This window comes from Benincasa hispida, chromosome 5 (genome assembly GCF_027475165.1).
Source record: "Benincasa hispida cultivar pf3 chromosome 5, pf3_genome.v1.1, whole genome shotgun sequence".
NCBI lineage: Eukaryota > Viridiplantae > Streptophyta > Magnoliopsida > Cucurbitales > Cucurbitaceae > Benincasa > Benincasa hispida.
The window spans coordinates 63,604,561-63,629,749 of NC_143482.1; the positions used below are offsets into that span (position 1 = coordinate 63,604,561).

General features: G+C 34.5%; 3 protein-coding genes across 9 annotated transcripts; 1 reads left to right on the top strand and 2 right to left on the bottom strand.

The window, feature by feature from the left end:
* Positions 1–7,215: 7,215 nt before the first annotated feature.
* On the top strand, positions 7,216–9,678 carry LOC120078045 (Pentatricopeptide repeat (PPR-like) superfamily protein). The gene has a single exon (XM_039032230.2). It carries the CDS (start codon positions 7,446–7,448, stop codon positions 9,255–9,257), a length of 1,812 nt encoding a protein of 603 aa, XP_038888158.1. The 5' UTR covers positions 7,216–7,445; the 3' UTR covers positions 9,258–9,678.
* A 674-nt stretch (positions 9,679–10,352) lies between these two features.
* LOC120078046 (secretory carrier-associated membrane protein 1-like) lies at positions 10,353–15,279 on the bottom strand. The gene is made up of 12 exons (XM_039032232.2): positions 14,966–15,279; positions 14,114–14,221; positions 13,952–14,014; positions 13,637–13,670; positions 13,426–13,548; positions 12,514–12,576; positions 12,332–12,425; positions 11,712–11,757; positions 11,557–11,624; positions 11,398–11,446; positions 10,775–10,840; positions 10,353–10,681 (listed from the first exon to the last, which is right to left on the bottom strand). The coding sequence occupies exons 1-12, from the start codon at positions 15,014–15,016 to the stop codon at positions 10,595–10,597; spliced, it is 852 nt and encodes a 283-aa protein (XP_038888160.1). The 5' UTR covers positions 15,017–15,279; the 3' UTR covers positions 10,353–10,594.
* A 1,103-nt stretch (positions 15,280–16,382) lies between these two features.
* LOC120077721 (protein STRUBBELIG-RECEPTOR FAMILY 3-like) lies at positions 16,383–24,986 on the bottom strand. 7 transcript variants are annotated; one of them, XM_090314192.1, is made up of 17 exons: positions 24,325–24,986; positions 24,049–24,228; positions 22,945–23,071; positions 22,794–22,865; positions 22,320–22,385; positions 22,167–22,238; positions 21,990–22,061; positions 21,845–21,916; positions 21,705–21,770; positions 21,480–21,545; positions 20,676–21,088; positions 20,185–20,597; positions 19,045–19,316; positions 17,552–17,690; positions 17,291–17,427; positions 17,054–17,210; positions 16,383–16,853 (listed from the first exon to the last, which is right to left on the bottom strand). In XM_090314192.1, exons 2-17 carry the CDS (start codon positions 24,161–24,163, stop codon positions 16,755–16,757), a joined length of 2,358 nt encoding a protein of 785 aa, XP_090170318.1. In that variant the 5' UTR covers positions 24,164–24,228; positions 24,325–24,986; the 3' UTR covers positions 16,383–16,754. The 7 variants fall into 7 exon arrangements, with proteins under 7 accessions (XP_090170318.1, XP_090170322.1, XP_090170319.1 ...); XM_090314196.1 differs by having other exon boundaries at positions 20,185–20,594; positions 24,832–24,967; XM_090314193.1 differs by having other exon boundaries at positions 24,832–24,967.
* Positions 24,987–25,189: the final 203 nt, after the last annotated feature.

Genomic DNA, 25,189 nt, shown 5'->3' on the forward strand with positions numbered 1-25,189 from the left:
GAGTTATTGGATTGAAAATTCTTAAGGTGCTTGGGTTTAAACTATGTGTTTGTCGCAATGAAAAGGTTCAAGTTTAATTTACCATACTAAGAGGAAGGATAAACGTTTTGAAGTTTAAAAACAATGTTATCTTTTGGGGATACCCTACTATAGTTCCAAGTTTGGAATGGAATTTTAGATTTATGGAAAAGATTATAAAGGGTCATATGTCTTGGTTTAGGGATTATGTTTCCCTCTTGAAGTGAAAAGTGCACTTTCAAGTTGTTGGTTTAAACAAGGATAAATGTGAAGAAAATAATAGTAATTAAGGAAAGGTTTTATTCATTTAGGGAGATAAATGGAAATTAGTGTGTTCAAGATTCTAAAATAGTTAAGAAAGGTTTGGATTTTAAGACATGATATGGGTGGATACAAGACATGGTTTGGTGTAAAATAGGAATCTCTCATTACCATTTGGAACTTTGCACTGCAGTATGTAGTGTTCGAAATATATATATATATATATATATATATAGCTTGCTTAGGTTGTTGGATTATAGACTGTGAAAAGGGATTCGAATAGTCACATGTTTTGGTATAGATATATTTCACTAGGAAAGTGAAATAAAGCATCTTGGATTTATTGGTCTTGAAAAAGATAAGGGAAGATGAAAGGATTTGAGAAATATTTTGTTGTTTTGAGAAGGTAAGGGGAATTGATGTCTTGAGATTAAGAACAAAGGTTTGGTTTGGTTTCCAAGATAGAAAATATGTGTTTACGAACTTTTAGAGTTGGTATGAACAATCTCATTACTATTTGGAACTATTGATCTTAGTATTTGTTGGTTGAATGGATATCCTGCCTAAGCTATTGGTCATGGAATACAATTTTAGCATGAGAATTTGATTAAGCTAGACTATCGTGCATTGGAAGAGTGCTTAGCAATCTTCTTCAAATTATAATGGAGGCGGAGGAAATAACGTTTTATGAAAGGATGTTTAGTAGCAATATTTGCTAGAAACTATGGAAATGGAAAGAGTAAGGTCTCGTTAAAGAGGGAAAAGACATTGAAAGGTATTAGCAAGGTTTATAGATTTTGATTGTGGACACGAATATCTAGAACAAGGAATTAATGAAGCCATCGATTTGATTTGAAGGTGCAAGTAATCTAGCTCCAAGTAAAAAACAAGCTATATGAGTATTAAAGATGAGTAAATTTGATCTTCCAGAATGACCCCTAGCACTAGAGATAAACTTGAATTGAGGGCAACTCCTATCCTTAAGGCTCCTCATAGAAGGACTCTAGTATAGTTGGAATAGCCTAAGTCAATGATACAAGAACCATTTAGTAAAGTGCTTCATATGTGCCTTAATGTTTTGCCTTGGAGTACACCAGCTTTGTTTATTAGGAAAGAAAGATGATTCACGCAACTTTGTATCAACTATTACGGATTGAATATGATAGCGTATCTCGGTTGCAGGGGATTGTCTGGGCAACTAGGTGCCGAATCCAAATTCTGAATCCTGGACTTGAGATGTCATACAAGATATGTTTTCTGTTACATGAACAGTGAGGTGACCCACTCTATGGAATGTGAACATTCTCCATATAGATGTATGCAATCATGAAGGTCTTCATCTTTGAAACTGGCATCAGGTAATGGTTACAACTATTATGAGGTTATGGTGATTTTTTTTTTTTTTTTTTTTTTGAATGACAAATGCTCTGCAGTATATGGGGACTTCAAGAGCTTCATTTAAGTGAGATTTTCAGACTCGTATATGGAAGGGTCTAAATGGTGATATGTGTTTGTTTTAAGATTAAAGAGTAACATGATATTGTCTCAGATAAGTTATACAATTCATGATAGGATGTGAAGACTTTCTGAAACGTGGAGTTAGCGCTAATTAAAAATTCTTTGGCAGTATTATCGGTCTAAAGAAGAAATTTGGAAACATGAGGATGGGATAAGAACTAAGTATCACGAGTCTTTAAGGACTTGAACTTTCGAGGGCGAAAGTTTCTTAAGGAGGGAAGAATGTAACATCCCGAATTTCAGAAAAATTTAAGTTAATTATCTAAAATTATTGAGTTTAAATTTTCTTTTCATTTGGAAAATTGGGGTTAAATTGAAATAATTGAAAAACTTTTATTGGTTAAATTGAATTAATTGATTAGATATTCGAACTGATTATCTTGAAAATATTGAACTTTGTTTCCCTTTGATTTTGGATTTTAGGGTCAACTTAAAAAAAAATAAAGAGATAATTAATTTCATGTAGTTTAATTGATTTAAATGTTTGGAATGATTTAATTTGTATCAAATTGATAGATCTTATGCCTTTTAATTTTGATTTTTTGAAGCCTAAATTAAGATAATTTGAAAAGTTAATTGATTTCTAAATTTAATAGAATCTTTGGAAATTTTGGAGATATTGTGATAAAATATTTTATTTATCCTTTCAAAATTGGAAAAAAAAAAAAAAAAAAGAATTGAGATTTTTTTCAAAATCAAATGAGAGTGAAAAGAGGTCAAAAATTGGGGAGAAAGAAATTCGGTTTTTCAGCGATAGCTTCCACAAAATTATCGATTGCCGAAGTTTGAACCATTGGATCGTGCTCAAATTTGGTCAGTCTATTCGAGACATATGGAGTTTCATTTTGAACGGTTGGATTGTTGTTTGAAGCAATGATTTGTTTGTAATTGCTGCTGAATAAAATCTATAAAACTAGAAATTCTCCTTCTCTCCCACTCTCGCAAACCCTCCTCATGCAAGACTCTCGCTACCAGCTGCTAGCCTAAACAATTTATGCCATCCGAAAACAACACCCGCTGCCTAGCTACGAGCCGACGTGCCACCTAACGCCACTGTCCGATCTTTGTCGGAATCTTGAGAAAAACCTTGGGTAAGACTTATTTTCCTTATAATTTGGGAGGTGAAATTCACCTATTTGATTTTGGGTTAAATTAGTAACCTCTCTTTGGTGTGAAACTTAGATTCAAGATTTGGAAGTTTTGAGGTATTGACCATCAAGCTAGAGACCATTTTGTTTTGCAGGAAATTGGTGAAGATCGTAAGTTTTGTAAGTTGTTGGATGGTTATTCTTTTGGATTGAGAGTAATAGTGGAAAATTAAGTTCTTGAATTTTAGATTTAATTCTTGATCAGATTGGCTAATTGAATCAAGTTTTGAAATTTTTCTTGGACCAAGCCACAACTTTAGGTTGATTCAAGTGTGCTAAAGAAGTTCTAAGGAGATTTTGTTTTGCATTTTTACCAAGTTGAGGTAAGTGATACTATTACCGGTGCCTTCGTGCCAAGCGACCTACATTAAACCTATAAAGTTACTTGGTGGACTCTGGAGCATGATTTTATTTATCATTATGTTTTGCTAGTTGCATGGCAGTTACAAGTATTATGAGCATGTTAAAATTTCTAATCAGATATTATGTATGTGATGCATGAATAGATCAGTAGAGCAGTTTATTGTCTAGCCTTGACGCATGTTATTATTATGTTTGACGGTGTGCCTACAAGCCACTAGACATGCTGAACCGACAGGTTTGTTCATGTTATTATCATGTTTGACGATGTGCCTATGGGCCACTAGAGTGCGTGAGCTGACAGGTTTACATTCATGTTACTTTTATTTTCATGTTTCATGTTTTGACGGTGTGCCTATGGGCCGCTAGACATGTGTGAACTGACAGGTTAATGTTTATGTTATTATCATGTTTGACGGTGTGTCTATGGGCCGCTAGACATGCATGAGTCGATTGGTTCCCATTCATGTTATTATTATGTTTCACGGTGTGCCTACGGGCCGTTAGACATGCGTGGGTCGGCGGGTTCACGTTCATGTTATTATCATGTTTGACGGTGTGCCTACGAGCTACTAAACATGCGTTTCAAGGCAAGATAGTATGTCTTTTGGTTTACCTTTCATCATCAAAAACTGATGTAGCTGTATGAGCCACGAGCTATCTTTCTTTGCTCGTGGATGCATAGTCTGATCCCGGTAATGGGATCACTGACTGAGTATTTTATACTCAACCTTTCTTAATTTATGTTTTTCAGGTAATGATAGGAACGGACCGGCGGGTGACGAGAGGGACCTGTGATCGTACCATATGGGACATGTAAATCGCTTCCGCTCAGTTTACGTTTTCAAGCTATTTAAAAGTTATGATTTGAAACTCAATGTTGGTCAAAATTTTATTTGTTTAAGTTTTTTTTTTCTTCATTATTTTAGGGGCCCTGAACAAAGGTTTTACTTATTTGTTATTTATTTTGAAAAACTATGTTTATTATTTTAATGAATTTTTATGGTCAAAATATTTGTGTTTTAAATGTGTATTTATGAGTAACGACCGTCATCAGAGTACTCAAAAGGTCGGGTCGTTACAACAGATATATTTCTGTATCCATTGGATATAACCAATCAACAATGCGATGATTTTTCACAAATTGCTCGTAAGTACAGCTAGGCCAAAATTACCGTTTTGCCCTTTTAGTTACATCTAACTCCTTAAATACCATTGATCGCTCTAATGAACAATAAGTCATAGTCCAACTATGACCAAACCCCTCTCGGGCCAAGAGAGAGTGTGATGCCACATTGTTCAAGCCCCAGAATCAGTCCTTAAGAGATCAATTTATCTACTTACCCCAACGTCAAGGAAGGAGTGAACTTCGTTTTGTGTAGTTGTGTTCTCAACTCCCCAATCAGAAAAATCTCCAAAATAGTAGGCTTATTAAGTCAACGATCTGGCCACTATCACCTATACAAACCAAAGGATGGCCTTCATAGGCAGGAGTTCACAACTCACTCAGGATTCAGGTCATATCACCTATGGTCATCCTGGTGAATGTAAGTATCAATTATGAACGGCGTTATATAATGAGATTAGTCATTTCGTGGTCTGATCTTAAACAAACTCTTTTGTATAGAATACTCATGCTCACATATCTCCACATGAATGATTAGGATCAGATCATTTGTAGCACTTTACAACAATTGTAACATCTACAAAGCGGGTCGTATTCGTAGTGTCATTAGGATAAGGTATCCAGCCTTATCCATCTACTATAGACCATTTAGGTTATCACTTAAACATGATCTACCTGTATATCTCTACATACATGTTTGAGTTACAGATGATAACCTTAGATGTTGGTTTATTGGTTTGTGAATTTAATACTACTAAATGTCAAATAAAATATCTCATATTTTATTAAATAAATAAAATGTTTGTACAATACAATTACAAACTACAAAACCCTACGAGATTTAGGACATCAACCCCAATAGTGGAGTGATCCGACGATGGGACAAGCACGAGACGACAAGAACGACGATGACGGACTAGGAGCGGATGAACGACAATGAAAAATTCAGAGCAAATGAATGGCAATGGCAGACTTGGAGAAAATGAACGGTGACGACAGACTCGGAGCAGACGAACGGCAAACCCAATTCAACTATTAGTTTTATTTCTTTTCCTATTTTTTTATATATACTGCAATATATATGTTTTTTTTTTTTTTTTTGCTAGCTTTTGTAGAAAATTTGATATATACTGTGGTATATGTATTCGTTTATTTGATATAAACGAGAGTGTTTTTTTTTAGACTTCATGTATTATAATATATATATATATATATTGTGGTGTAAATAAAATTATTGAAGATTTATATACTGTGGCATATTTCATTTATTGGTTTATACTGTGATTTATATCAAACATTGAGTTAATCTCTAATTTATAATCTGTAGTATATTTCATATATTGGTTAGAATATTTTCAAATACCTAACAAAATGTTCTAAGGTATATTTAAAATAACCATGAATCCATCAAAATATTCTAAGGTATATTTAAAATAACCATTAATCCGTAAAAATTATAAAAAAAAAAAAAAAAAAAAAAAAAAAAAAAAATAAGCTGATACGTGAAAACCAACATAAATAGAAAACAAGATTTCATTAAATGCATTTTTTCCAAATTGAAAAATAAAAAAAATTACAATAAATGCATTCTCTCTCCAATTAATAAATGAGAAAAAAATATATATCAAATGCATTATCTTTCTATATAATAAACGTATTTCCTCTCCCTATCACCAAGTAGCTTCAAAAATAAGAAAAAAAATATATAAAATTTGGATATAAATGAATGAAAAATGTATGATTGTCCAAAATTAACCCTAATAATCATCTTTGAAAAAAAAAATCAAATTTTAAGACATTTATGAAATATAGGGTTTAGTCTTCTATGTAGAAACCCAAAAAAAAAAGACCCAATATATCCCCCTTCATGCATCTAGAAGCAGATACGCGTATCTGAAAATAAAAATAAATAAATAAATATATACTTTAAATCACATATCAGACATTATTTGCCATGTATCTAGATGTATCTATATCTGATACCAATTCTCTATACATTAGAAGTATTTGTGCTTCCCAAATAGTTTGTCAACATACATTTAGAATGATTACCTTCATGACGAATTGAACCATTGTAAGTTGATGATGATATATTGAAAAATTAATATTTCTAAAACAAATGAATAAAAATTCAAATTAAGTTCACGAATAATAATAAGTGCATGATCATTCATTGACTACTAAATTTGATATAATTAATGATAGTTGATATATCTTTTTTAAGCACAAATGATATTTGATATATCAATGGTATAATTAACCGATATATTAAATATTAAGTATAAATTATATGAATTGACTAGTATATCAAATATAAAGCATATCTAATATTATAAACATAAAGTATATATCATATATATTCTTGATATACATACTGATTAAAAAAAAGTAAAATTGGAATAATAAAAAGCAAAAATTAGCTCTAATACTTTTTTTGGTTGTTATATTTTTAAATTTCTGAAAATCATTTACTAAATTTATAAGTTTTATGATTTTTTTTTTCTATTGTTGCAACTGCAAACACTATATTTCAAAAAATAACCTTTTTAGAATGACTCTAAAGGGTTTTATACTCTTTCTTTCTTATTCCTTTTTTTTTTTTTAGTCTTCATCCTAAATTCTTTTTTCCTTTCACAAAGTTCTAATTATAGGCGATGATTAGTGTCGATTTTTCTCTCTCTTTTTTTAAACATAGTAAATAATAATAATTTAATATTTTTTCAAGAAAATTATCACGTGACAATTTTACATAAGAAAACTGACTCACAAAAATATAGAGGCATTCGATAGGACCTAACTTTCTTCTTTAGTAATTGAATCAAAACTCATATATCTCAATTTATTTTCTTACCATCATATTTTCTATTAATTAAATCGAAATATCGGATCAAAATGAACATAAGTAGTGGACATCAAGTATGTATGAGTGCAGTTTTCAGAAAGAAAAAAAAAATGGAATGGCATATTAAACCCAGCAACCGGAAAAAACTGCTAAAAGCCATTCCTCTTCTCTAATGAGGCTCTTCTTCAAACGCCATTGGAGTAGTTTTACCTCTCAAAATCTCAAAAATTCTAGTCACCCATTAAACAAACAGTCTCAAATCCTCCAATTTTGTAGGTCCGGCTTACTCCACGACGCGCTACACATCCTAAACTCCATTGATTTGTTCAATTCTATCACCAACAAACCAATTGTCTACGCTTCTCTCTTACAAACCTGCACCAAGGTTGCTTCCTTCAGCCATGGCTGTCAAATTCACGCCCAGGTTGTTAAATCTGGCCTCGAGACTGACCGCTTTGTTGGGAATAGCTTACTTTCTCTTTACTTTAAATTGGGTTCAGATCTTCTGCTGACTCGAAGAGTATTTGATGGTCTTTTTGTCAAGGATGTAGTGTCTTGGACATCCATGATTACGGGCTACGTTCGAGAAGGTAAATCTGGAAATGCAATTGAATTGTTTTGGGATATGTTGGATTGGGGAATTCAGCCGAATAGTTTTACTTTATCTGCTGTGATCAAGGCCTGCTCGGAGATTGGGAATTTGGTACTTGGGAAATGCTTTCATGGGGTTGTAATAAGGCATGGATTTGATTCAAATCATGTCATTGTGAGTTCTTTGATTGACATGTACGGGAGAAACTATGTGTCAAGTGATGCACGCCAACTGTTTGATGAATTGCTTGAACCAGATGCAATATGTTGGACATCGGTGATTTCAGCATTTACAAGGAATGATTTGTATGAGGAAGCATTGGGGTTCTTTTACTTTATGCAAAGAGCTTACAGGTTGTCTCCTGATGGTTATACATTTGGAACTGTATTGACTGCATGTGGAAACTTGGGGAGGTTGAGGCAAGGTGAAGAGGTCCATGCTAAGGTGATTGCATATGGGCTTGGTGGGAATGTGGTGGTTGAGAGTAGTTTGGTGGATATGTATGGAAAATGTGGAGCAGTTGAGAAGTCTCGACGCGTATTCGATAGGATGTCGAAGAGGAATTCGGTTTCATGGTCTGCTTTGCTTGGAGTTTATTGCCAAAATGGTGACTTTGAAAAGGTTGTAAATCTATTCAGGGAGATGAAGGAGGTTGACCTCTACAGTTTTGGGACGGTTATTCGTGCGTGTGCCGGATTGGCAGCTGTAACGCAAGGGAAGGAGGTTCACTGTCAGTATGTAAGAAAGGGTGGATGGAGAGATGTCATTGTAGAATCAGCTTTGGTCGACTTATATGCAAAATGTGGTTGTATTGATTTTGCGTATAGAATCTTTGAGCAGATGCCAACAAGAAACTTGATCACATGGAATTCAATGATTGGAGGTCTTGCTCAGAATGGAAGAGGTGGAATTGCTATTCAAATCTTTGAAGAGATGATTAAGGAAGGGATCAAGCCTGATTATATCAGTTTTATTGGTGTCCTTTTTGCTTGTAGTCATACAGGTTTGGTCGATCAAGGGCGACATTACTTTGCTCTAATGACTGGGGAATATGGAATTAAACCAGGAGTTGAGCATTATAATTGCATGGTTGATCTTCTAGGCCGTGCCGGGCTGCTAGAAGAAGCTGAAAACTTGATAGAAAATGCAGACTGTAGAAATAATTCGTCTCTTTGGCAGGTTCTTCTAGGAGCTTGCACTACATGTACAAACTCTGCTACTGCAGAACGTATAGCCAAGAAGATGATGGAGCTTGAGCCTCAACACCATTTAAGTTATGTTCTGTTGGCTAATGTGTACAGAGCAGTAGGGCGATGGGATGACGCTTTAAAGATTCGAAATTTAATGAAAAACCGACAGGTGAAGAAGATGCCGGGTCAGAGCTGGATGTAGAGAGGCAAAACATCAAGGTTATGAGCTTCATATCGTAACCCAAATTCAAGATTGATGATGGCTTGGCATTGATTATCAAAATATCAGGTCAGTCTATTGTCTTTTTGATCTTCCAAGATGAAGAACTACAGCCATGAGAAGGCACTGAACATGTCAATGATCTACCAACCTGGTTAAAAAGGTCATTTAGAGAGTGTTCGTGAATTTTCCATGGAGATATTCCGTTAGTTAGACTGGAGATGAAGTGATTAACTTGCCGGGCATGAACATCATGAAATTGAGTATTTTATTTTGATTTTTTTTTTCTTTTTTCCCCTCTGGAAAAGCTAACTTATTTATTTGCTACATGTGTTTCTTACCGATGTTTACATCTCTATTCCAATAGAAATAAATTGCCTTCACATAGCTTTGTTTGTGGTAATTGGAAAGTAGTGTACTTTTTTTCAAAGTCACGTTCAAATCCTCAAACTATTTGGGCAAAATTTCATCGAAAAAGTCCAAAAAAAAGTTGATAGTTTGGCTATAGAATAAAAGAGTTAAATTTTTTATTCCAATCTCAATAGTTAGATAGAGAAAGACCATTTCGGTGAATTCTCTAAAAAAGTACTACATATGATAGATGAAAACATTTGGGAATTATTTCTAACTCTTTCTCACTTGAACGCAATGGTTTAGAATAATCTTTGATCTCAAACCATACTCTGCTAACAATGTTAATAACATCCACTTATTGTGGTTTAAGAAATCTACCAGTGTGGAAAAAAATAGGCATTTTTTTTTTAATTTTGTAGTAATGATTTAAAAATGGATAATTATTTTAAATGGTAAAACTATTGAAAATATTTTTAAACATAATAAAATACCACTGTGTATCATTGATAGACACTAATAAACATCGATAAAAACAGATAGATGTCTATCAACGTCTATCATTGATAAATAATGACATTTTGCTATATATATAAATAAGTTAATCCATGTTACTATATTTGAAAACTAACTCATTAAAAAAAATTATACTCAAACGATAGTTATAAGTACTGCAGAGTAATTGTGAAAATGGAACACTTCAAGAAAAGTAAAGAAAGGATCAAGTGGAAAAAAATTTGTTGTGCCTGCTAAATTTCCTCTGGTTTTTGGCTAAGACAGTTTAATGAATTAATACGAAAATAACACGATAAGCAACCTCACTATATGAAAACTGATGTAATGAAAGTGATCAAAATAATGGGTTTTCCTTACACACACACTCTCTCTCTGTGTTCAGGTATGGGGTGGGAGATGGAGTTGATCTTTGAACCTCCACAGCATTTATAAACCATGTTTGAATGTTCATATCAAAAAGTTGCCCTCAGAGTTCCCATGGCGGCTTCACGTTTCATTTCTGCAGCCTTACCGCTACCTCGAAAATACATGTAAACTTGCTGCAAATTGGATGCATTAAGTTTTTCAGTGAGAATCAAAACAAATTGAAGGGCATATGAAGAAGATGTTATATTTCTATATGAGATACACACCTGGATAACCCATATGCTGATTAGTGATTCAATGCAGAAGAATGCAAAACCAATGAAGTAGAATATCTGTGAGAAGTTTCATTACTCATAAGCAGCAGTTTTCAAACCGAAATAAATATATACAAACTGACAGTAAAATATCAAATAATAACTGACTTGGTTACTTTTATTGAATGGATATTTGATAGTAGACATTTTTTTTTTTTTGGACAATATGAGGAACAGGAGAATCAAACCTACAACATCGAGGTGGATAACTTGATAGTACAAACACTATGCCACTTGAGCTACACGCATTTTAGCCACAGTAGAAACATTCTTATGCTTAAAAGCAAAAACCAATCTTTCTTAAACCTAGAGTCAAGAGGTTAAAAAAGATGGCCAAGTTCTTTACTACAATTAAAGCTTTTAATCAGATTTGATCCAGGGGTTCAGAAGTAAAATCAAGCCATGTACTAGCATTCGAACTTTTAATATAGGATTTAAAACTTACAAATCATTTTTCTTATGTTGCAGCTCAAGAGATTGGTTATAATTTAGAATACCTATTTTAGTTGATCTTGGTATATAATAGATAGCATTTCATAACATAGACACAAAATGCAAACTCGAGTAGAACTTACCCCAACCAAAGCATTACTACTCAACAGGTCTATAGCAGGTAAGATCCCTCTGGAAAAAATATCAAACAAACATCAACTTCTCTCAAGAAAATTACGAAAGAACATTATTTGCTCAGCAAGTCTAACCCTTTATTTTCATACAAGGAGATCAAAACTTACGTAAGAGATTTTCCCTTAAAAATAATGGGAGGAGCAACTGCAGAAAAGACGCAGAAGCCAATATGAATCTGGAAGAAGAAATTTGTTAACTTGAGTACAAAGCAAAACATCTTCAAAGTTGGAAAAGTAACTGAAATATGAAGTTGTGAGGTTACCAGGTAAACTAGGAAAAACCACCCAAACTTCAGAGCACTATCGGTCCTGTATATGTTGATAATCTAACTTGTTATAAGTGTCACCATCATGGATAAACCAATCAAATCAATATGAAGATGACTGAAACACGAGAACTTGTGTACATATCTTATATGCGAAGATGACCAAGTATGAGATCAATGTGCGTGTGTTTTCCAGACTCATACTGAAATAATATTTTTAAAACTATAAGGGCCAAATCATGGTGTTTTAAATGTGACACCAAATAGAACTATATCTCAAAATCAACTGAACGAGTACTTTCCTCCAATAAGTTAATTGAATATTACCTATTCATTGGCTCCACACCAATAGACCAACTTCTTTAACTTTGAACAAACAAATGTTCCTTCTCTCCATAGAAACAACACGCTCTCTGGCCTAATTTAGTACATATCTCAAGGTATCTTCCTATCAGTAATCACATAATATAGGTTCTTGCAGCTTCCTCGACTCATATAAGGGTCATATTAATATCTCCAACGAACAAATCACAAGTACAATAAAAATTTAGAGCTGTGATTTGGGGGGATTCTTCTTTCATGGCAGAGAGAGAAAAGACAGTTCCATTAAGTTATACCTGGTAGCACGATAGAGAGGACGATACCACCCAACATATGCTCCAGGTACACCTGATATGAAGTAGATAATCGCAAGAAACCATATTGTTGGACCTACATGAGGAATAACTATTACTAACAAACCAATGAAAACAAGAGATTTTCAAGGACGACGAGCATATAAAGAATGGGATCAACTTACCTTCACCTTCGATCCAAGCAGTCGTAACTGCTACAATGTTCCAGAAAAGGCACACAACCAAACCTAAACAATAAATAAATTCAATACAATGTACAGCAAACCGTCATAACTGATTCACATAGAACAGAAGGAAACTGCATAAGAATTAGCAACATGAACCACGTTATAAAAAGTAAACCATTCCTAAAGATGGAAAGTGCTACGTATTTGGAATTCACCCTTTAGTGTATGGTGAGGACTGAGGGCTGAGGAGGGAAAGGGAAGGGTGCTCCAGGATAGTGTAGTGTGGAATGAGGACAGAACGATAAATGTAAGCATGCCTTTCATCTACAGGTCCACTAGAGACATAGAAGACTATTCTTTTCTCTACTGGATCATCAAAAAGATGCTTCCTTCACCGACCAATTTAACTAATCACTAATCAATACTGCCAAACAGCACTAATATTTTTCTTCCATTACATAATTATTAGAAATACTGATTATTTAAAAGAACTCAGAATTGACTATTTTGAGAAAATCAAGTCTAATGTTGGTTGTAAGGGTCTATCACAAGTTGTTCAAGGTTTGAAGATAAATTTGTTACAATAAAATATCGTGGGCCAGGAGATGCTCTAATTAAGCTGGAGGACCTTGATGCCTCAGTTCTAGTTCACATGCCAAACAGAAACCTCAACTGCAAATGCATCCACGTGAGGGGAAAAAAATGACATTCAGATAGAATAAATATAAAAAACCATAATATTGGGAAATGGTTTGATAGATAACATGAGATCACCATAATTAAGGTTTTACTTGCCATTTAAATTTCAGCTTTTAACATTACTGTAATATAAAGTTAGCCAAACTATCATCAGACGCCAGCAAGCAAATAACATCTGAACTTTCATGATTGAGCATCACGTCCACTCACCCAACAATGTTGTGAAGGCAACATACTGAATGTTTTGTAGATGGATCGGTATTTCATTTGCAATATCATGATGTATAAGGGGAAAAAATGGTGGCCAATTTTTCTCCTCTATGATAATTCCAGCTGCCAAAATTAATAGACAAGTTTTATAATAGATAGGGAAGAATTACGATTTGCTTGTTTCCTATTGCAACCAAAAAATTATATATACCTCTTGCAATGGCATCTTCCCTCCGTTTTAATTCCTGAGCATCAATTAAGTGGCAAAGTCATTTATCAAAGAAATCATTCTTTAAAACACAACGGATCAGTTAGCTCATCTTACCCTTACAAATCATACTTAAATTTGATTGGATGAGAAAGAATGGCCAATGGTCATTTCGTAAGTCAAATTTTAGTGAACTGATAATTATCGTTTGACAAGTAGTCAATTAGGACAAGCCACAATTTGAAAGACTACTGACATAAAATATGTTCTCTGGATGTAGGATTTTGTGATGCATACGCCACGAAGTAAAGAAATTACCTGTTCCCTCTTCTTTAATTCAGCTTCTTTAGCTTGAAGCTCCTTCTCCTTAGCTTTTAAATCCTAAAAGTTCAGAGGAAAAGTAAAGAAAGAGATTCCATTTCCACTGATAACGTTTGAAATGGTCAAAAAAATCCATAAGGAAACAAGTATGCAATGCACCTTAGAATTATCCAGAGGAATGTCAATTGTTGCACCACGATCATAAGTTTCAGGGGGAAGAGGTGAAAGCCTTGAGTTTGCAGGTGGAACACTTCCAACTCCAGGATTCTAGATATAAAGAAAACAGTAAATTGGAAGGAAGAACGATATTGGTTGTACAATCATGAAAAAATTAAGTTAAAACTCCTGGAATGAACAAACTCAGCAACACAACATTGCATTACCGCATTATACAAACATATCAAAATGCTTAGATGAAGATCATAGAACTCAAACTGACAAACTCTCTTAAAAATAGGGAAAGAGGCAAGCATTTCACTTATCATTACAAATCATTAATAGGCCATGATTATTCAATAAACTAAGAATGATTACAAAATTAATCGGTCATATTAAGCTCTCCTAAATCCCATTCCGAGAAAACAAATCACAGCTGTTCAAACACCACAAAATTTCACAATAATCACATTTACTACGTATAACCATCAGAAAATAGCGCACATGCACGGAAAATATTAGAAAAATGAACAAACAAAGCCCAAAGGGAGTTTAAATTTAATTTAATTTTAATTCATTTCATCTATATCCTCCATAGACGAACTTATTTAACAAACATCAATATAACAACGAAGTGAAAGACCACTAACAGATCTGAGAGTCCATTGTACCAAAGAGAAAACCATAAACAACTCATTAAGACGACGGAATGAAACAAAAAAAACATTCGAGAAATGAAAAATGTTCATTAGATAATAGATAGATCGACAAAATACAAAAACCAGAAACCAGAAACTGCAATATGTAATCTGAATGTAACAAGAACAAAAGCGGAGGAAGAGGGAGAGAACATACAGAAAAGGGATTGACGTCTTCGTCGAAAGGATTGGAATCGTACCGACTCATTAGGAAGATTTAGATGTGTTGTGTGAAGAGAAAATAGAAAGTAATGAAGGAATGGGATTAAAATCAGAGCTTTCTCACAGAAAATGTAGATTCAGGAAGAAGAAGAAGGAAAGAACAGAGAATGAATCTCGAAATTACTCTCTTTTTTTTTCTTTTTTTGTTTTTGGGTTTGCTTTTTTGATTGGTTTTGGTTTTTGGTTTTGGCTTTTTGGCTTTCGGTGTGTTGTTCTGTTTCTGTTTGTTATCCCAACAAAAACTGAAGCGAAAAATGTTGGCGCGTGAAAGAGTTTTAATGTAATTAAAAGTTATTAACACACCTCAGTATGTTAATCTCTGATTAGTGATTTACTGGGACCCACCCCCAAAAAGGGCTTCCTGGTAATTAAACTACTTTTCTTCAGACAAATTACATTATGGGTTGTAAATTGTAATGTAATTATAATTTTCTTCTCAAATAATTTGGTGTTTGGAATTTCAACTTGATTTCAATTTCATCTTATAATTTTAAAACTTCGATTAAAACTCTATAATTAGACTTAATTTCAATTTTTTCCTTAAGATTTAGTTTAACTCTATACCCATCAATACGTTGATATATCCGTAAATCAAAGGGTTCAACATCTATATTAAATATTCATAGATATATATCTTATCTTTTATGAATACTCATAAAACATAAAAAGCACGATAGTTGTAGGGATAAATGATCAAATCTTTAATCTCAAGAAACACTAAACAAAAAAAAAACACTTTTAATAACACAAAAAACCATCTTGAAAAGCAAAAAATGTAGCTGAGACTACAATGGTATCTTGAAGCACGCACTATGTCTATAAGCACCGTAGTAGTCGCATAGTGATAAATTTTAACGACGTATTGACCAAACACCGCTAAAACCAATTTTTACCAGGTAACCGCAAAACAATTAGCGAAGATTTTACTATGTAAGCTCTGATATAATATGAATTATCTATCATTTTTATAATAATTTTTAAATAATATTTTAAGATGTCAAAGTTATTAGATAGTTACTAATTCTTGCTATAAAAAATGACATTTAAGAACTATTTGGAATAAATTTTCAAGTGTGTAAAAACTTTTCTTTTAACACTTGAAAATAATTCTTACCATAAAAAATAGACATTTAGAAATTATTTGGAACAAGTTTTCAAGTGCTTAAAACATTTTTTAACACTTGAAAATCCATTAAAAACTTTCAAATACTCCCATAGTTATAAAAATTTGAAGGGATTGAATAGAAAACAATCAAGAGAAATCTGTCATCAAACACATTGCTAAGTTTGTGCGAACAACTTTAAGAACATCTGAGAACCTGCCCGCACGTTGTAATTCACCAAAACATATCTGATAAGAAATATATTTTTCATTATTAAGAATCATAAGGTAACTAAACAATGGAAAAGACACCAACAATGGGTTAGCATATATTTCTTCAGAATACACATCACTATCTAGTTTAATAAACAATGGAATGATTACAGATTACAAATGATTCACCACAAGAATTGGAGCTCTGTTGCTACAAAAGTGTTGTCTTTAGACAAAGCAAAAGGAAGAAGACGAATGACTTGCGAGTTTGGTTTGCAAAACTTGAGCATGTTAACATTGGACGCTCGAAGATCTTCCCATCGTCTTCTATGAGAAATATGGCAGATTTTTCAGGAGTTATTTTCTTCTTAGCTCAATGGATTGGCTAACTCTAATAAAAAAATGCATATCAATCTTCACTTGAACCACTGCCACGTGGTTCTCTCCTTATCATGTTGAGCAAGTCCTGAACAACCGACGACATTGGTGGCCGGAATTCAGGCTCCGACTGCAAAAATATATTAAGGTTTGGTAAAGATTATCGATTTGTGGTGGATGGAAAAATCAACATCTATGTTAGAAGGGTACAATCTAACTCCTCAAGGTTGGAGCATGAAGCGATTATAATGGTTAAGATACTATTTGGCAAATTAATAGTAGTAAATGAAGAACAATATTTTCCAACACCAATGTCATGAAGTTGCTCACCTGAACACATTTTGATATGATATCGGCAAAGTAAGATAAGGATTTGGCAGGGTATCGACCATTGAGTGAAGGATCAACCATGCTTGTCAATGCCTCTATGTCGTGAAGCTGCGGAATCGCCCATCTAACTAGAAACTGTTCACCTCGGGTCCTTGTTCTATCCAAACAGTGGAAAAAGACGATGAATATACTAGAAATGTCCCAGAGATGGTCCAGAATGTTCTTTCAACCACTTACCTGTCATAAGACATCCGGCCAGTTAGCAGTTCCAGCATAACCACACCGAAGCTGTAAACGTCACTCTCAAGTGTATAAACTCCTGATTCAAATTCTGGTGCTCCGTAACCATATGCTGTTAGAAGCTGACCAGATAGCTGGAAACATAATTTAAGTGTCAAAATAATTTAAGCTTGCAAACATAAATTTCAGGTTCTATAGCATAGTTACATTCACAAATAGAGGAACTCGATTATGAGAAGGTTAAAGGTTATGGCTTGCCTGACTAACAGCTCCTTTTGATATTAATGGAGCCAACCCACAATCTGAAACACGCACTGAAAGATCATCATCAAGTAGGACATTCGCAGACTTGAAATTCCTATGAATAACAGGTGGCTGACAGACCTCATGCAGATACCTCCAAACAAAAGATGAAAACCAAATGAATACAAAAGTATACACATTTTCCCTTTACAGTTCAGATTGGCTTGTTGATCAGTTGAGAATAATTAAAAAGAAGATGAAAATATCCATAGTTACCCCCCATTCAAAACTTATTAGCCAATTCAAGAAGGATAACTAGTTTTCCCAGTTACACTTACTCCATGATTACCCAAAACCTCCCTTACATTGGCCCCATGTTACTCAAAAAGGCTCTTTCAGTCACTTCCAAGCTCCAACTTTAACTCTCAACTTATGGACTAGCCCTTTTAAAGTTATTCCCAGCCCAAAGAAACAACACCTTTATCAGATATATATTTTATGCCGGAAAGGTACAAGGGTTGACTAAATTGAAAAGATCATGCAATTTACTTATACCTAAATTACATTTGGGTTTTAGTCCAATTTTATGGTGCCGTGACAGGGGCCTACAGTACTAATTATGGCAGAGGTCTACTCAAATGAAAAGAGTTCTGAAAACATGATATAGTTTAGAAGGATTAATGGGATGACAGACCCAGTCACAATCTACTAAAGGGAAGAGATCGTACTAACAGTGAGGAAAAAAGAATCATGAGATCGCACTAACAGTGAGGAAAAAAGGTATAGGTCAGCCTGGTTTGGCTGGCTCTAGACATTATAGGTTTTGTTGATCCTCGTGCAAAGAATAAATCAGAGTCCCTTAAGAAACTTCTACCATGTAAAGAAACATCAACGCCCCTCCTCGTATACATGAAGAGCCAGAGTTCTAATAGAAAGCTCTAGTGCTTTAAGAAAAAATAGAAGCCTGAAATGACCCAAAATGCCCACCTACAGCTTTCACTCTCTCAATATACGTTCTGTTAGTGAATAAAAACTTTGTAACCTAAAAGAGAACAAGAAAACCATATTTTTGTGATAATGGAAACCAAAACTTTTTTCCTCCTCTGGAAACAAGGCAAGCAAAGAAGACTAGGCGGTAATAAGTCTAATTTCCAACAAAAATCTTATGGCGGTAGATTGATATTTTAAGCACTTGCACTAAAAAGGCATGGATAAACTCAGAATAAGGCTAGATCACAAGACTTTATTGCTTAATAGCTGAACTGCACAACTAATAACGTAAAAGAACTACCTAAATATTTTGTTTCAAGTAACATAAACATTGAGAACCTCAATACCAAATATTGATCATGCAAATTGAAAAAGATTAAGCCGAGCAGCTTAAAAGGTTAAGAAATTCAGGAAGGGGAGGCCACAACTGATGGCTTAAATTGCTTCATAGGGAGAGAAGAAAGTCAGTGACAAAGTTCAAACTTGCATGAAAGAGGTCATATGAATAGTTTACTTACTCCAAGGCTCTTGCAGCCCCAAGAGCCATTTTAATGCGGGCATTCCACGTAAGTTTCTTTCTGAACTCTTCGTCTGAGTGCAGTGCATCTTGCAATGTTCCACCACTGCAATACTCATAGATCAGAAGCCTTTCACCATGTTCCGCACAGTAACCACTGAGCTCAACCACATTAGCATGCCGGATTCTATCGATATTATTGACTAACTCAAGAAATTCATCATCCTTTTGCTGACTGAATGCTCTCTTATCCAGTTTCTTGACGGCCAGTAACTTGAACATTAGAATGGTTAAATGTTAGTTTTAAGGTCATTAAAACTTAGACAACATAGCAATGTAAATCAATAAGGAGAAAACGAGGTTGGGATTATCAAATTGTTTGCTAAATTGGGATCAGCAAAATAGCTGTTCACAATAACCCTAGACAGTCAATCATATATAGAGACAGTGCCACCAGACTTGCTTTGTCCTCGTTTGCCTGTCAAAGCTCACTCTCCGTAACTTCCATAATCAAGAAGGGAAATACAAAAAGAGGGGGAGATGAGGTATCCCCACACACCAACTGGTTACAACTAATTTAAAAAATAATAATATTATTAAAAACCCCTCTGTGCTTGACATTTTTTTTCTTTTCTGGCATTTGGAAATAGATGTGTGTTGATTATCCTTGAAAGTGCATCGCATAACTTTAAATTATAGAATGTGAATTCAAGAAAGTAGGGGCCTTCTTTTAGCAACATGATATGCCTATTGAAATATTTTGCACAGTTTGCTGCACTAGGTTTATAATCAACAGCTACTAACAAGCTAGATTAAGCGGCTGTTTGGTGGCCAAATAAAACTAATCAATACATTATACACTTGTTCACATCCTAGCCAATGAAAACTAAGTCTTATCCCTCAACCTGAGCATGGTTGATATTAAAATATCTTTAATTCTCACTCTAAATACATACTTCATTTGCTGACCACATGATAGAATCGAAATCAGCAGAAATAAAAATCAGTAAAATTAATGACAGACGGGAAGAATAGAACATCAAATGTTGCAAGAAAGAAACTACAGTAACATTATCGTTCAACAAAAAGGATTAGCAAAGAGTTAGAAACGAAATGACATTAATGATAGCAGTAAACTTACCTTCCCATTGGGAAGGTGTGCCCTATAAACATTCCCCAGCATTCCTTCTCCTAGAAGATTCTCTTGTGAAAAGCTGTTTGTATATTGCTGAAGGGACGCAATGGTAAAAGATTTTGCAAATGTTGAGGTAATTCTATGTTTAGTAAGAGGCTTCAAGGGAGGAACTTCGGCTGGAACAGTGGGCACAGCAGTGACCTCTTCAACAGGAGGGGGAGGGGGAGGAGGTGGTGGGGGGGGAGGGGGAAGCATTAGATAGACATCGAGTGCGCTCATATCTACTTCGTGATGATCCTTCTTTGGAATAGCGCTCATTCTTGGCATGTTTTTCTCTCTCTCTGTATGATCTTTTGGAACCTTCTGAACCTCTGTTTGAGTTTCCTGCTTCGGCCTTACAACTGGCTCTTTTGGAACTACTGATAATTTTTCACAATTCAGTTCATAATAAAGAACAAGTTCTTAGAAAAAAGATGTGCAAAATAGGATGTATTAACCTTTAGGTATCTGATCATTTGTAGGGTGCATAGCTCCCTGATTTCCAGCATTCTCTCTCTCACCCCTATAAGCACCTATCTGATGTCGCTTGGAAACACTATCACCTCTTCTTCTTCTGCATCTTGGCATAAAGAGCACACATGCCAAAACCAAAATTATGAATGACAAAACCACTGCAATTGTTATTAAAACAACCCTTTTAGTGCTTTTCTTATTTTTTCCAGAACTGGATTCCTCAGGTGCCGATGGTCCATCAGCCTGTTTCTTAGGTTTTTGTTGAGAAGATGGTGGTGCTCCAGAAACTGGAGGTGCTCCTGAAACTGGTGGTGCTGGTGCTGGCTTTGATGGTGGAGAAGGAGATACAGGAGGAGAGGTCGGAGAAACAGAAGAATTAAACAGGTTTCCATCCTTTCTGTGTCAGAGATAGTAATGTCAAAATGAGATCAGTTTACAGGAGACTTCCAGTAACAGCTTGGCGAAATACAGGAAAAAGTCCACACTGTTTTTATTATTGGGCAGTGAATGAAAGTATATCTTTGAAATGATAATTTTTTTTTCTAAACACTACGAATAATTGGATAGAATAATCCTTTATCATGTTCTATCCTTATGAAGAAGTGGTCATATTTATTAATGCTGAGCATAATTTTCTCAGAGCAAGCTTGTCAATCAATAAGATTTTATTCTCCCCATGGAAATCATTTCTATTAATCAAAGCAATACATATCCACTCAGGCCTCGTGTTTAAAATGGTCCAGTTTAAAACATGCAATAAAAGAGAAATAGTATCTCCTCCCTCCTACCTAAAATTAGGGATACTCAGCACCTTCTCAGGTATGGGTCCAGAAAAAAGGTTGTTCTCTATATTCCTGCTCAAACACAAAATATTTAGGAAGCAAGCAAAAGATAGCATACACCAGGCAGCTTTGAGATTTCCCAAAACTATCTATTAAGATGAATCCAATAGCTATCTAAAAACTAGAAGGAGAAAATAAATAAATAAAAAAAGAAGAAGTTGAGGCAAGTACAAGTCTTTCAGTGGAAGGTCTTGTAGAACATCAAGGGTCCCCGACAGCTGATTGTTCTGCAAATGCCTGCAAACTAAAAATAATTAATATATGAATGGAAAGATCGAGTTCGCATTGGACCAGAGCTACAAAACACTCACAGGGTGGTCAATGCCAATAAATTGCTTACTGATGGAGGCAGTGGCCCACTCAAGTTGTTATTGGATAAGTCTCTACAAAAGTACGGATTCACTCATCAAACCAAGAACTAAAGCATAAACATAAAAACTAAGAGATGGGACATACAAATTGACCAACTGAGAAATGGCTTGAAAGGAATCTGGTATTTGTCCACTTAATTTGTTATCATTCAACGACCTATAAGGTAGAAAAAAAAAACACAGGTGATACTCATAAGCCAAGAAACAAAATAATTACAATACTTCAACAAACTAAAAACACAAACAAGGAACACTGGCTTACATTGCTGTCAGTTGAATCAGAGATGATAATGAACTCGGGATGCTTCCCGTGAACTCATTAGCTGAAAGAAAACTGGGAAAGGTAAAGATGATTAAGTATTTTGCAATTCATGCACAATAGCAAAGCACTCAGCACTAGAGAATAGAAGCGTACAAGTTCTGCATGGTAACGGGTAAACTGGATGGTATACTTCCCCCTATATGATTGTTGCTTAAATCACTGCCAGCAAGCGTAGGTTGTATAAATGTCAGAAACTAACATAGCAAGAGAAGGAAAAGTAGCAAATGATTTTACATGCCATCTTGAATGTAGGTAAAGAGTTTCTTTCTTCTTTGTATAAAAGTCGAGAATAATGCATCTACTATTGCCAGACAACGTAATTATGTAGAATATTCAAGACAGAGAGAGAGAGAGGCAGCGAAATTTAATCAAACTGCAATAACTAGCAATGTAGCTATGAAATAAATATACAAGTAATGCAAGCTTTGGCAGGTCAGGATTTATAACATGCAAGAATAAGTCATTTGGAAAGGGAATATTTCAATCAATAATGCAGCCAAGAATTAGAGATAAGAACCCCTTAATTGATTAATACGTTCATATGCAGAGACATGCACAATTACTTACATTGTTTGGATTGAAGAAAACAATCCCAAGCTGTCACCAAGTTCACCTCCCAAATTAGCAGCATTAATGATTCTATATCATAAAGTTGTCAGTTAACTGTGTTTTGAGAAATACACAAAAAAAAAATATTCCAGAAAGGAAACTACTATACATTTTAATGATGCTCGAATCATTACACACAACACCCTGCCATGCATCTCCGCATGGGTCTTGCCCGATGCCCCATCCAGGAAGACTGGGGAGTCCAAGTGCAGTATGTAAGCTACTAATAGCAGAAACTATCAAGAAAAAAATAATGTGTATTATCAGCCATAGAGATCAACTCCATATAAAGACATCGGTAATTAAATCCACAAGGCAAGCAAGAATATACTGCTAGAAACCAGGTAAGAAGCACATATACAGATATGAGATACAAATACAAATACAACGATGCGGACACGGAAATGCGTCATTTTTTTAAACCTAGGACAAGTACACGGAAATAGACACATTTATTAAAATATATATCACTTTTATACAAGAAGAAAATTCAAAGTTAATGAGTTTATGTATTATATGCTTACAAAATCAGTCATATGTGTATTTCGCTCTTAAAATTTATAATTTTTGCCATAAATGCGTCTATTTAGTATACTTAACAAGTGTTCAATCCATGTCTAACAAATGTTTGACCTACTTTGACTTTGAACAACTAGTGTCTAACACATTATTATACTAACAAGTGTTCAATAGGTGTCCAACAGTATGCGGACACACTAAACAAACTAAGGTGTTAGTGCTTCTTAGAAAACCACCAACTCTAGAACAAATATAACAAAAGGGATCAATCTCTCTTCTTTCTTTTAATTTTTTGGGAAACAAAGCCTTCATTGAAGAAAACAAGGTAGGTACAAAAAACACAGCCCATCAAGAGGAGCCAAGCCAAGACTAACTTCACAAAAATTTATAACTTTTGGAAGATCGTCATTGAGTTGAAAACCAATTTGGATAAATAATGACAAAAGGCTCCTCTCCTAAAGGATGGCAGCACGATACGACATTGACAGAAATCCGGAAATACATTCACTCAGCATGACAATCAATGGCAATGGACAAACTCAATGAGCTTTAATAATGCGGCCAAAAGACAATACATAATACATCAATAACATCTCTAATTCGCATTGTTTTCTCGCATTTTCTTGCATCCAAGTGGCTGAAGCATATGACAAATTCACAAAACCAAAACGTTAAAATTAAAATGAAGCCTTACAATCCCCTGGATTCGTAATTCCGAAAAGAACTTGGGCTGCGCAGATCACGAATCCGACTAAAACCTGCACCCAGATCCTCAAATTGCCATTTCTCGAAGATCTCTTCCAACCCATTGATGCCAAACCCACCTCTATTTCTTATTACTGAAAAAACCCAACTCCCTCAAACATCCTCCAACCTGAAATCACCAACCAAAAAAGAGCAAAATAAAATCCACTGCAAAACGACGCTATTCAAGCTCAATATTCCATAAAACAAAGATTAAACACGATACCCAGAAAACCCAAGTCAGAAATCGAACACACAGCAGAGTCTCACCGACCAAAGGCGTAGGTTCAAAGTTCAAGAACTACTAAAAACCATTCAAATCTGAATCAATTAAGAAAATGGGTTTCCAGAAAAAGAAAAACAAAGTTGCAGTGAAGTTGGAGGAGCATGAAACTTAGCAAAATGCAGAACAAAATTAACGTTGGAAAGCGAACTACCGAGAGAGAAGAAAAAAAGCTGGAAGTAACTTTCTAAAAGCTTGAGTTCTTAATTATATTAAACATTAAAAACCCAAATGAAATGAAGATAGAAAGGAACTGGGATTCATTGAATCAAGAAAGAGAATTAGAACACGGCAAACTTCGATTCAACAAATTAAAACAAATGAAAACCTCTCAATTCAATTCAACTCAACTCAAATCCATTCAATTTAAGCTCAAATCTGTGAACACCCTGAATATGAAGCTGAAAAATTAAGTAAAAGGCAAAGTTGGAAACGTAGAAAAAATAGTACGGTAAAGGCCAGAATTTCTTTTAAACTTCGCTGCTTTTTCTCTCTCCTTTTCTTGGTTTTGGTCCGTGTTCTATTTCTCTCTCTAAAACTTTAAAAATAAAAATAAAATTTATATTAAAAAAATTCGGATTTAATGTGTGAGTGAGTATGAATTTACGAATGATGATTTGTCATGCATATCGTTTTTCAGATGAAGCATGTAGCGGCGTGATCACGCGCTCTAGGAGCGCGTGAGATATTTTCATACTTGCTTAAGAAGGGATGATGTTCTCTTCCACTTTGCTTTTTATTTTATCTCAATTTTCTAAATAGTATAATGTGGACTTTTTCTTTTTTCTTTTTCTTTTTAATTTTATTT

Coding starts and splice junctions, on each gene's coding strand:
- LOC120078046 (XM_039032232.2), bottom strand. CDS start 15,016: ATGAGTCGGTACGATTCCAATCCTTTCGACGAAGACGTCAATCCCTTT. Junction 11,758..12,331: donor CCTCTCTATCGTGCTACCAG/GTATAACTTAAT, acceptor CAACATATACAG/GACCGATAGTGCTCTGAAGT. Junction 11,447..11,556: donor TTTAAGGGAAAATCTCTTAC/GTAAGTTTTGAT, acceptor TATTTTTTCCAG/AGGGATCTTACCTGCTATAG.
- LOC120077721 (XM_090314192.1), bottom strand. CDS start 24,163: ATGGGTTGGAAGAGATCTTCGAGAAATGGCAATTTGAGGATCTGGGTG. Junction 23,072..24,048: donor AATTACGAATCCAGGGGATT/GTAAGGCTTCAT, acceptor TTTTCTTGATAG/TTTCTGCTATTAGTAGCTTA. Junction 16,854..17,053: donor TCATATCAAAATGTGTTCAG/GTGAGCAACTTC, acceptor ATATTTTTGCAG/TCGGAGCCTGAATTCCGGCC.
- LOC120078045 (XM_039032230.2), top strand. CDS start 7,446: ATGAGGCTCTTCTTCAAACGCCATTGGAGTAGTTTTACCTCTCAAAAT.